The sequence below is a fragment of the Erithacus rubecula genome, assembly GCF_903797595.1.
Source record: "Erithacus rubecula genome assembly, chromosome: 2".
Lineage (NCBI taxonomy): Eukaryota > Metazoa > Chordata > Aves > Passeriformes > Muscicapidae > Erithacus > Erithacus rubecula.
The window spans coordinates 52,317,406-52,329,840 of NC_136685.1; the positions used below are offsets into that span (position 1 = coordinate 52,317,406).

Here is a 12,435-nt window from a genome sequence, read left to right on the forward strand (position 1 = left end):
GTGTTTGGAGTTCATACAGATTTATTAGGCATACCTGTTATTTCAAGCAGTAGATGCAGCTGGCATTTCATTTTGAATCATCTAAATTAACTGCTGGTAGGAAGGCATCAGAACTAATATCTTCACACCTACACATTTTCAAACTTAAGCTGGATATGCAAAATAAATTAAAAAAAAAAAAAGAAAAAATCCTATCCCTAAACAAAGCAAAAACCCACTCTCCAGTCTAATGTATTAAATGACAGGATTTGTAACTTCTGAGGCAGTAATTTGTCTCTGTAGTGTATGTTGAAAGAGCTCTGTTTGCATGTCTCTGTACGTGCATCCACGCATGTGCACATGAGAGATCTGAGGAATTTACTGATATAGAGGTCTTGCAAAATTTGAAGATATTTGGCTTTCATGTGAAAAAATGTGTGGATAACCCATACTGATGCTGTCCTGCAAAGCCACTTCATTTTCTCTTCAGTTTCAACTCTTTATGATTTTAGTAAAATTGGTGCTTGTATGATGGAGAGATTGTTGTTTATAGATAAATTATATTTTTGTAGTCCTTTTCTTACTGCTCTGTTTTTCTTAAATCCAGTTCAAACAGGAGATTTAAAAAACATTTGGATTTTTGTGTGTTTTTTGAGAGATGAAAAAGGCAGAAAATTAAGTATTAATGTGAGAACTACATTATTCCTGGGATTTGAGCCTGATAACACAATGAACAATCATATGACATATGGTTTGTTTACTCTTTACTGTAGTGAGAGAAAGCTTGGGTCCAGGATGTAATGTACATGTATTTTCTGTGTAACTTAAATTGTTCTCTGAAAGTGACTTGTCTACTGGACATACTGTTTCTAGAGATTACTTGGGTAAACTGATTTTATGGAGAATTTTACTGATCTAAAGTGCACCTTTTTGTTTTTTAGGTTCATTTTGATGGCTGGGATAGTATTTATGATTATTGGACTGATGTCGACAGCCCTGATATCCATCCTGCAGGCTGGTGTGCAAAAACTGGACACCCTCTTCAGCCCCCACTTAGTAAGGGAAACCACACTGTGATGTAGTGGCAATAAAAGACTCTGTGCTGTGCTTTTTTCCCCCTTCCAGTGCTATTCAAAGAAGAGAGGCCACTAGGATATGCGAAATAATTGCAAATGTGACATTTACTGTAAAATCAACAGTCAGTAATTAATCACTTTTTAGTAGATGGCTTTATTGACCCTTACTGCAATGGAAATGCAAGAACCACTGTCAAAACCAGAAGTAATGTAAGAGATCTGTTGTTTAAAATCCTGGCCCTCTCAAAGCCAGCACTGAAACTGCTGTGGCACTCAGTAGGGGTAGGGTATCACTCTTAAGATCCTTTGTTCACATCTCTCTTGATGGATACTGTGCTTTTTGGCTCAAAGGAGTCCAGAGTGCACTGAGAAAGCAGTGCTTTCAAATGCTGTGGCAAATCCTCACAAACAACTGACTTCCTTTTCTTCTTCAGCAGGGAAAAAAGGGATTAATGGTGCCCACTTTGAAAATAAATGTAACAGAAGCATGGTACCAATAATAACATTGGATGTACCAGCCTGTCATCTCTGGGGATTTTGTTTTACTTGTTGAAGAAGTGGGAGAGGTTGCAGGGAGAATAGACTTTTTGGTAAATATATCCCTGCCTGGACCATCATGTTTCTAGATAATGGCAGTGAAATCACTTTAGCCAAACTTTGAACAGATAAGTTTAAGTGAGTGCTCTTCTCTGAGATTGGTTTATGTAATGACTCTGAGGTACAGTTTGCACAAGTGCTGAATATTCACAGCTGTAACAAGGTCAGAAACCACTGTGCTTGGAAAATAAGAAATGCTGAGCAATGCCAAGTACTCAGAAAAAAAAATAAATAAATAAAATAGCTAGGATAAGTCACACACAGTGTGAATGCATTACCTGAAAATGACAGTACCTCAATTCAATGTCTCTAAATGCCAAGGAGAAATTATTCCTATCCAGGGTGTGATCAGTGTATATTCATTAGTTTTCTGAGCATTCCAGCATTACAATGATGACTGCCTGTTAGGAAGTTAATCATTCTGCCTTCAGAACTTGAATAGAGTGCCTTAAGTGCCAAAGCACAAAGTGAATAGTGACAAGAAGACAGGATGCTGCATATCTGCTTTTTAATCTGAGATGTGCTGTCCTGTGTGCTGAACAAGCAGCCCAGTGGGAAAAGTAGTCTGTGGCCAAATAAGTAAAATTTGTATCATATGGAAGAAGAACTGAATGGGTTTGCAATGTTTCTATTATGTAAGATTGATATATAAATAAAAACAGCCTAGGTGGGAGTATAAAATATGGAAATTAGTGGTTTTGAAGGCATTAAAAAAAACCAAGGTGCAGGTGCCCATCACATATAACATGTCATCTCAAGGTGGTGGCTTAGGAGGCACTGCACTGTTCATCCCTTTGAGGATGTGACTGGTAGAAATAAATTTCTGTTAAGCTACAAAAACTAAGGTGGACAATATGACAGGAGAGGAAGTTGACCACCTACTAAATAAGAAAAAAGTAATAATCTACACAAATACTTATAACATAAAATGATTACTGAATAAAATATTAATCCAACAATATGACTTGTTTTATTACTGTGTTGAATATTATAAAAATGTTAATATTGCTTCCAGGTAAGTTAAAAGGCATTTCCAGACTTCTGCAAGGGTATCATAAGGAGAGAAGAAAATATTTTGCAAGACAGTATCTGCCTCAGTCAGTATGCTAAGACTTTCAACAATGATGTCCAGATCCCTGTCTTTCACATTAGAAGCTTTGTGTGAATGCTCTGCAATGTTAGTGATACTAGTCTAGAGCAGTTCCCAGTATTTATGTTTTCATACTGTTTTCAGATGTCATTAATCATCATGAAGGATTATGACCTTTCTGATAGCAGTTAGAGAATTAAGAGCCAAGTATTGGTGTTGATTTTAACATTGTTTCACAGTGATGCAAACAGCAGCTTCTCACAAACATGGATAACCAGTTGTAGCCCTTCTAAATTACATTTTTAAGGAGTTCAGATTTTTTAAGTGAAGAGAGAACGTTTATAGGGGGTTAATTTTTTCAAAATCAGAACCTCAGTGAAGCAGGACTTCTCTTTACAGAAACATCCCTATTCAGATAACTCTTCCTCTGAGTCCACTTACTCGCTACATTATAAGCATGATTTCTGCACAAAGGTAGAGAAGGTGAAATTCCCTGTTCTCTCATCCATTACAGTCATTAAAGGCTATAGAAGTCTTTGGACTTCAGTGTAGCAATAGTTTTGTAGTATTTGCATAGCTGGAGCACTTGGTAAAAAAAGCTTTTAGACTGCTCTAATTATACATAATAATTCTCTGCCTTTCATTATCCATCTATGAGCAAAAATCTTTCATCTGGAAAACTATTTAAATAGACCTTTTCATACCTATATTGTTATCTGCAGGGGGAGATGCAAGTTCACGTGCTTTTCAAGAAGATCTGGTACTAGATGGGGACAGTGCTCACTTGCAGAGGCACAGCAGGTGTTCCCAGTGTCACGTACTGGAGCACAGCTGCCTCTCGCTGTGAAACCCTGGGTTATATATTATGTTTGCCTGGGTCCCTCATCTCTCTGGGATGCATGTTTTGGCATGCATCCTTTAATGTCTCTGCAGGCATCGTCACAGGTTGGACACATGATTTCACAGAAGTGGAAAAGTCTAAAATCTCATGATAGATTGTTCTTTTTAGTAGTATTTTCAGCCTTCATTTTCACATCTTTTGTATTGGAAAACTTCAGTTAAAGTATGTGTAAGGACAGTGCATGTTACAAACACATCCCAGTCTTCAGTAGCAGGGATGGAGTAACTTCTTTTTTCTGTGCACTTGCAAAACAACCAGGTTCCAACTAAAAGTAGATAGCAGAAGAGAAATTTGATGTCATGCAGAAGATTTGTGTTCCTGATATAGAAGTAGTTCTGTTGTGGAGATTTAATCACACAGAATAAAATTATTTCTCCACTGAACTAGGTTGTCTAAATCTCCATCATGCTTTTACAGAATGTATTATTAAAGTATTTCTGTTTGGTTATTTCTTCATGCTTACTACCATTCCCTGGTATTTGTGCATATTTATATAGCTTTAAAATATTAGAGCAGTTTTTAAAATCTCATTTGTAATTTCACCTGGCATGCAGGTCCCTTGGAATTGGTGGAAGCTTTAGAGCATGGAGGGTGTCCCACAGCAGGATGTAAGGGAGTTGGACACATTAAAAGAGCAAGACATATCGGCCATCATAGGTATGTTCTGTAAAGCTGATTTTATTATTTCAATTGAGGGATGTGTGCAGACGGTTCTTTTAAACTGTTGTTCATAAGAAAACAGATTTAATCTGGAAAAAAAAATAGGAAATCTTGTAAACCTAAATATGCAGTTATTTCAGTTACCATGGTGAGCATGCTGAAATAAACATTAGCAATCTGGAACTTCATTTCACCAGGGTGTGCTGAGATAAGATATGTTGTACATTACTTTTTGTCACAATTGGTAGATTCGGTTACTCTGTATCTTGTTCCTTTGAGGATTCCTCTGTTTGCTGTCCAGATTGCAAAATGTTACAGGCAGATATGTATCAAGCAATAACTTTTGAACCTTCCACAATATGAGGGCACTGATTTTATTATGGCTTGGATGTTTTTTGTTCTGCTTGGTTGATAAGGGTAAGGATTTGCTTGTTGGCTTGGAACAATGCTAGAAAGGAAATTCCAGCTGACACATTCCCAAATGACAGCTTACTGCTTTCTATCTAGTGTTTCTAAAGATGCTTTGTTGAACAGCTGAAGTATAATACAGAAATACAGACATCCTGTCTTAGAGAGTAGCTGATATTGGCATGGGAGAATGGAATAGAGGGAGAGATAATGACCAAGTAAATGGGAAACATTCACCAATTTGAAATTCTATTATTTTATAAATATCTACACTGTGAGGTGAATCCAGACTCTTTCAGTAAGGGGTGTACAAGTAATATAGCATGTTAAGTTGAGAATGAAGCAGCATGAATATAATCCTGTTACCTTTCAGCAAATTAGAACTTCTGAAAGTTGACATTTTTCCATTATGCAGTCACAGAATTCTCAAATGTCATATCACTTTGTTCTTCCTGCTCTCTCATATGGTTAGAGGACTGCTCTTCAGTTATTTATCTGTACATTTTTTAAAGTATCTTTTCAAATTGCCTTGATCCAAGAGCGAGCTCTGCAATCTTTTCACATTTTTGATGAGAGAATTATGTTCTGTTGACTCAAATTATGCTACAAGGTTTTGCTGGTTTACCAGCATGTGTTAAGGTCCTGACTAATCCCTATCGAAGATACCTGGGCACCAAAACTCACTGCATTACTGCATTTTGGTATGCAAAAGGAATTTTCTGCTGCAAGTTCTTCCCTATCTGCAGCAGAAGCCTTGTTTGTGCTGTTAGGATCAGAAGAGTTCCTGATGCCAGGACAGGCTTTATCCCCAGGAAGGGACATAGCTGGGATAGCTCCAGTTACAAAACTTGTTGCAGTATGAACTGTGATGGAGTTGTCATGACAGTATGCCACACCACTCTGTCTTTTCCTATGTTCTTTTTCTTTCTTTATTTTTTTTCTACCTGTGTTTCTACTTTTCCTTTTCTGCTTTCCCTTTATTTCAGTCAACAAGAAGGATAACTCCTTAAACAGACAAGTCAGCCCTTAAGTGGTTATTATCTGTTACTGTATTGTAACCTTCTGCATTCATAGCATTAGTCCACTGCAAATGTGAACTAAACTAGATTTACCTAAAAAGCTTTCTGTCTGCTTATCTGAGACTCATTTACTTTCATATTCTAGTAGATTTGAGTCATGTATGATTTATTATTGCATCTTATCTGGGAGACAATAAATTCCAATTCCTTACCAAGTGCTATCTTAATTACTTAGAATCAGGTGAACATGCTCTGGGTTTCAGACCAAAGTTGAAACTTAAAACAAGGGGGAAAAAAAAAAAAAATGGTAAATTTGTCTGAAAAGTTTTTCATTTATGATCTCTCTAAATAAACATTGGTAATAAAAGTTCTCATGCTTTAGGTGGAAGGATGAGTAAGAGGTATATATCTATTTTCTTTGTGTAGCCTTTGATTTTATAGCTACATTTTCCATGCTATTTAAAGGCTGTTATACTTACTCATCCTGAATATTAAGAAAAGAAACAAACCCATGACATTTCATTGTGCTATTTTTTTAACTGTAGTCTAAGCAATCCTATTATTTGCACATTAACTGATCGTTCTAGGGTATAAAAATATAACCAAGAAAATTATGTTGAACATAAGAAAGATATTTGCTGTTTCATAGCAAATATATTTTACCAGTAAGTATCTTCTTCACTAGCTGTTGATTTGCACTCTGTGATGATATTTCGGTTTTGTTCTTGAGTATTTCTGTGGAAAATGATGAGATTTCTTCTCATCTGGAGCCTCTAAACTTCAGGGTCCAGGTCTCCACAAAAATTCTAACATCACACAACCACTTTTTTCCTGGATTAACAAAGAAATTTTGAAATTTGTACAATTTTCCACATCAGGTAGCATTCCCATGGCTCTTTTATCTTGGCAACCCTGAAATGTATTTAACCATGCTTATCTTGTTTTTTGTGATGAGGTGCAACGCATAAATGCCTGTGTGCAGAAAAGATGATAATTTAAAATGCTAAGTAGCTCTGAAATAATTTTGAGAGCTTGTTCCTTAGGAATCAGATGAAAGCCTCGGTGATTAATTATATAGCAGTGCTAAAGCATTTACTTTTTGGAGAAGTAGATGTTACTAAGGATTTGGTATCTCTCAACCCTTGATCTAGGGTTATGCACGGCGCTGGTGAAGCAGCCTGATGTACAGATTAGCATTATGCAGATCACCTGCATATTTATGATTGTGAATTCTATACCCTGATTTTTAATGCGTGCAGTAATTCTCCAGCTCAAGCAGGAGTGCAGAGAGGCCAGTTGTAAGTAGTTCATTCAAGTTTTGAGTCAATTCTTCAGGAGAAAAGAATTTTTTCCTGGAAATAACAAACTTCCCATGCATTAGGTGTGAGCTGAAGTGAACTAGAAGTGCTGTTGTAAGACAACAAGTGCTGTATTGTAAGACAGCACATGTTATGTAAACATGGAAACCTCAACTCATCAGGAGGTCACATCTTTTTGTTCGCCGTCTTCTGGAGTAATTGTCAGCTGGCTTTTGATGCCAGTCTCAAGTTTCATTTTATCTTTTATGTAAGGTCATTGGCACCAGCCAAATCCATTCTAAACTACTCTTGATTCAAGTTTAGACTATTGAAGCAGTTTTCTCCTAAAAAATGCATACTTTGATGATAAACGTGATAAATGTTCCGAGTGTTCATAAAGACAAATAATCTATATTTAAAAGTACTTTGTATGCAAGCTCTTAGACATAGCAGTGTGCTGCCTTTTCTTCAGTTTAAGAGAGAATCCTGGCCTATATTCCCTTCTGAAATTAGGTGTAGCTGAGGGTATTCCATCTGGACTCTGCATTTCAGAAAATTTGCATACTGCTACAAGATAGGAGAATCTTCATATGTCTGGAGAAGACTAAGGTCCATGCCTATCAGCAGCCCAGTTTATCCTCCTATCCTTGAACTTTACAGAAAAGAGATAGGTATGTAACTGCACCTAGAGATAGATCTTGAGTGTGATAGAAGAGCAGTTGCAAATAAACACAGGTGGGATATGCTACTGAGCACTTCTCTTCCATCAGACAGTTCTGGAAAGGGCTGGTTATAAAAAACCTCTGTTGACTTGAAAAATCCCAGGCCTGTGATCAGAATAGTGCATTGCCTTTTTCTCCCTTCATCTTTCATGATTCAGTAAAAACAGAAACTTACTTTAATGCTCAGTTTTTACTCAGCATATGCAGGGCTCTGGAAACAGTGGCTCCCTTTCCTTGGAAAACTGTCATGGACACACAAATTGCCAGGCAGTGTGCTGCCATTTCAGCAGTGCCCTGCAGACAGCTAATTGCTGTCAGCATTTGGAGATGGCTGATTACTCTGCTGTGTGGAGCTGTGTGTGTCAGGTGGTGTTAATGAGAATGTTTGTTTGCTGAGGCAGCTCTGGTGATAATTGAGATCTTTGTGTTGGGCTGGTTTCAAAGCTGTGGAGCAGTGCTGAGGGGTGTACAGCCCTGTCAGAAGAATAGCAGAGGTTTCACATTGACTACCTGCTGCTGCTTCTGCTTCCTGCCATTCTTCCTGAGCCTCTGGCAGACCTTGGTACCTCCAAGCTGAGGACATTGATCATTTTCGAAACTAACATCTGAACTTCTCCTGTTTTCAAAATGGTGTGCTAAAGGAACAGAAGCAGAAATCCAGATTTAAGGTGGCAGAGGTGTTAAAAATCCTTATTAATACTAAATAACTAAACACCAAGACTTCTGAGCCCTTGAGATAAGTTATGTTAAAAATGTACAGTCCTATATAAATTGAATACTTCTATTATGTAGGAATAACAAGATTAATTTTTTTCTTTCTTTGTAGTAGACAACTTAAACTGAACTGAAAGCTGGAGGCACTGAGATTCAGGAGGATTTACTGATTGATCCAAAGCCATACACAGGTTCATTCATGCTGTGTTTTGTTGTAACAAAGCTAACAGCAGAAACCACATGGGTTCTTTTTGTTGCCTCAAGTAACAGTAACATCAAAGGGCTATCAAGGAGTTTTTAAAAATGATTCAGCAACTTGAATGATTAATTACAGAGAAAAAGTCATCTGAAGACTGTGTTCCAAAGCATTGTAAATATTATAACTATAGTTGACTGAAACTGTCATTCAACTTCAGTTTTTCCAGAAAATACTAAAGGGAAAGGTAGTATATAAGCAGGCAAGTTATAATAAAGGACTGAATTCTAGGCTTTTTCTTAAGGTTTTTTGTTGGTTGTTTTTTTTTATTATTATTATTATTAATTTAAAACCTAATAGAGGTGTTGGTAAACAGAAAACCTGCTGGAGTCTGACAATGATATTGTCAGATTTCATTGGGATGTAAGGCTTGCTTAATAATACACAATTGAAGTTAAATACCACGTTGGTAGTGTTCAGTGTTTCTTTGTGACAGCCCTTTAACTACTCAGAAATATTGCTCAAAACACCTCTGTGAGCCTAGGAAGCCAAAAGAAAATTGCATGCTTTGCCCTGTAGCAATAGCAGAACTGAGATTAACCAATATATTCATGAATTTCTGAAAACTGTATTTCATCACAGTGGTATGTGTTTGTCACAGCAAGAACTTAAATCACACTGGCATTGGTGCCTTAAAACCTTTTTCTGAACAGAAAGCTGTATCTTTCATCTTGTATTTCTTTTGAAAGAGAAAAAAGACTTCTTTGTGATAGATGCAGCAGCATAAGGCACCTGGTAGAGACTAGTCCTAAAACACACAAAACTAGTAGGTTGAGAATAAATGTAAGTAGACATATAGAAATAGATTTTAAATAAAATGCCCTATTCTGCTTAAGAGAAAATAGAAATAAAAGGTGAATGCTCCAAGTTAATTTTTATTTGTATATTTTACATGACTCTAAAAGTTTAATTATCAAAAGAATACCATACTTCAAGTTTAGTGTTTTATAGCCAATTGGGTGGCTGGACTCTCTCTGATTTGGATGTGTAAACAAAAAGTTCCTCAGAAGAATGCAAAAAGATGACTGTTCTGTGCTTTATTACATCACCTGGGAATATGGCTGCATGTCCTTTTAAAGCACTGTACAGACTGTTATGGAACAACATCTGCTTGAAGTAGCCTTAAACTGGGATTTCATCTTGCTTAGAAAAGCAGAAACTATTCTTTTTTTTTTCTTTTTTTCCCTCCATAATTCAAGTTCAGCATAGCTACTCAGAGATTTTAAAATAATAGCAGAAGAAATCAAACATTTCTGTCAATATCCTGTCTTGTTAACCCCAGCAAGCGCTAACTGACTTGGCCATAAGGAATTTTCTTCTTTTATGCAAGTGCTGATGGAAATGTAAATTTCCACTAAGTTTTTGTTTATCTTGGTGATGTCAAAATTAGATCACCAATTGGTCCAACCCAATTATAGGAGCTGTTACATACTCATTCTGAACCCAGAGCTTTGTTGGTAAAGGAAGAGGAGAGTGTACAACATATTTTGAACTAAAAAACCTTTTTCTTTTTTAATGTTGTGCTTTATAGAAAGAAAACTATCATGAAAGCTGTTGTTTTTCCATTAATTTTTGAAATTTGGAGGTGGCAGGGTTTATAACTTGTTTATATTATACAGTTCTCTTTGGAAGTCATGCATGTAACTATCAGTGAAACAAAACATTGCAGTGATTTTGGAAAGATAGGTAGTTATGGTAGCTTCTTTCTTGGAAAGAAAAACAAAATTGCAGAACATGCATTTTTTACCTTTTAAAATTTTGGAAGTCATTGTAACAATACAGGTGAGTAAGAAAGCATACTTTCAGAATTTAGTTAGTCATAGCTCATGAGCAACAAATGGAGCATTGCATTTAGTACAGTCTGTCCTGTATCTCACATAGTCTTGAAAACTTGACTGTGATGCTGTTCACTGTTGTGAGATGTATATACTATTCAGAGTTTAGGAAGTTATCACTGATGTGTTCAGTATGTGGTCTGGCTGGCTAATCAGCTGAACTATGCAGAGCATTCTGCTGGAGAAAAATCCTAGTTCAGCCCCATGTGTTTTGGGTTGTGTTGCTGTTTTTCCCTGTCCTGCTTCTTCTACAAATACTGATTTTCTGACTTTGGTACAACTTCCACCTTTCTTAGAGCAGTATTTGCAAGTCATTGTATCAATGTTCATTGTCAACTTATTTCCCTAGCAGGAGTGCAGGGAAATAGGGTGTATTGAATATTAAGAAAGACTGTAAAAATATCAGTCTCTTAATGGAATATCACAAAATGGCATTTGCAAAGATGGGGCACTCAACTGCAGTGAGGGGATGTGACCATTCCTCATGTTCTGCCCTTGAAATGCAGCTTCTATGTAGACATTATATGATAGAAATATCCTCCTTCACATAAATAAATAGCCATGGTAATATGACTATTTGGAGAGACATGGGTATAGTCAAAGGTATTCTGTGCTCATTAAAATTATGAGGGAGCAGGTGAAACATTTATCAACCAATTTTCCACAGTGAATGTTGTAATAGAAATTAATACAATTTGTGCTACACAAGTTGCTGTCAAAAGGAAATGTGAGGTTGAGTTTTTTACTCAATGGATTTATTAGCATTTTAAAGTATGACTACTAACTTTAGTCATGGGATTTTTTTAATCTTCTTTATATTAAGTTATTGCATCTACTTCTAGGAAATTCCAGTGTCATTTTGTTTTAAATCAGTAAGGTATCTAAGAATGAGGAGTAATTTTTCTTCTTCAACTTCTAGTGCAGTCAGCTGTCCATATTCAGAGATGAACTTGAACAAAGAAAGCCTCTTACCTGACCGACTGAGTGGGGAGATGCCTGCAGCCAGTCCTATCCCCAGAAACAGAAAAGTGGAAACAAATGAAAGATCCACCTCTCCTGTAATCAAGTAATTATGATTGCAGCAATGTCTGTGACTAACAGCAGTATTTTATTTCTGTATTCTCCAATGTGATTTGTAACTGTGCAGTGACTGAATGGTTTCAGAAAGGCCTGCCTGTTTGTCTACATTTTCATTTACAGGGAAGAAAAATGGTTTTTTCAGTGCTTATCAAAAAGGTCATGGAGCTGTCAAAGACTGATAACTCATTGTACTGTCTATGATTTAACAGGAATTTGGTTTCTTCTTTGATGTAACTATCCAGAGTACTAAATGATTAATTGGAATTTAAAATTGAGTGTTGACCAGTTGGTTTCACTTCTGAAAATTATGTGTTTGTGTTTCTTTTTTTTGCTGTAGTGTTGTTATTGATGTGACTGTTAATTAATGTATCTCTTTGAAGAACAGCCACTATTTTGTCATTACAGTGGGAGTGGGGAATCAGATTACTGGGACTGAGTTTTGCAAGAATAATGCTGAAGTATGTAGCTGAAGCTTTTAAACAGGAGCACTGGGAAAAAACAAAGGAGTGTGATATCAAGATGATTATTCTCAGATTATTATTTTATCTCAGAAATGATGGATACTGATTCCTGTGCTTATTTTAGGCTATAAGGAAAATGAGAGAATTTAAGATGGAAAGGAAAGGAAGAGATGCTTTCTCTTCTTTTCAAGGGTTACCTTAATGTAAATGTGAAAGTGTGAATGATGGGAAATGTGAAAATGTGAAGATTTCCAGTTCCCACTCTAATGACCACATATTTTCAGTAAATGATATTTTAAATTGCCTTCTCAGAGACCATTTCACTTTCATGATTTAAAA

General features: G+C 36.3%; 1 protein-coding gene across 8 annotated transcripts in view; it reads left to right on the forward strand.

The window, feature by feature from the left end:
• L3MBTL3 (L3MBTL histone methyl-lysine binding protein 3) overlaps positions 1–12,435 on the forward strand; it is a 77,006-nt gene that overhangs the window by 50,304 nt on the left and 14,267 nt on the right. For all 8 annotated transcript variants that reach the window (XM_079297896.1, XM_079297898.1, XM_079297901.1 and 5 more), the window contains 3 exons: positions 921–1,035; positions 4,198–4,300; positions 11,475–11,621. In XM_079297896.1, the coding sequence (XP_079154022.1) occupies positions 921–1,035; positions 4,198–4,300; positions 11,475–11,621 (365 nt within the window). The remainder of the gene's footprint in view (positions 1–920; positions 1,036–4,197; positions 4,301–11,474; positions 11,622–12,435) is intronic.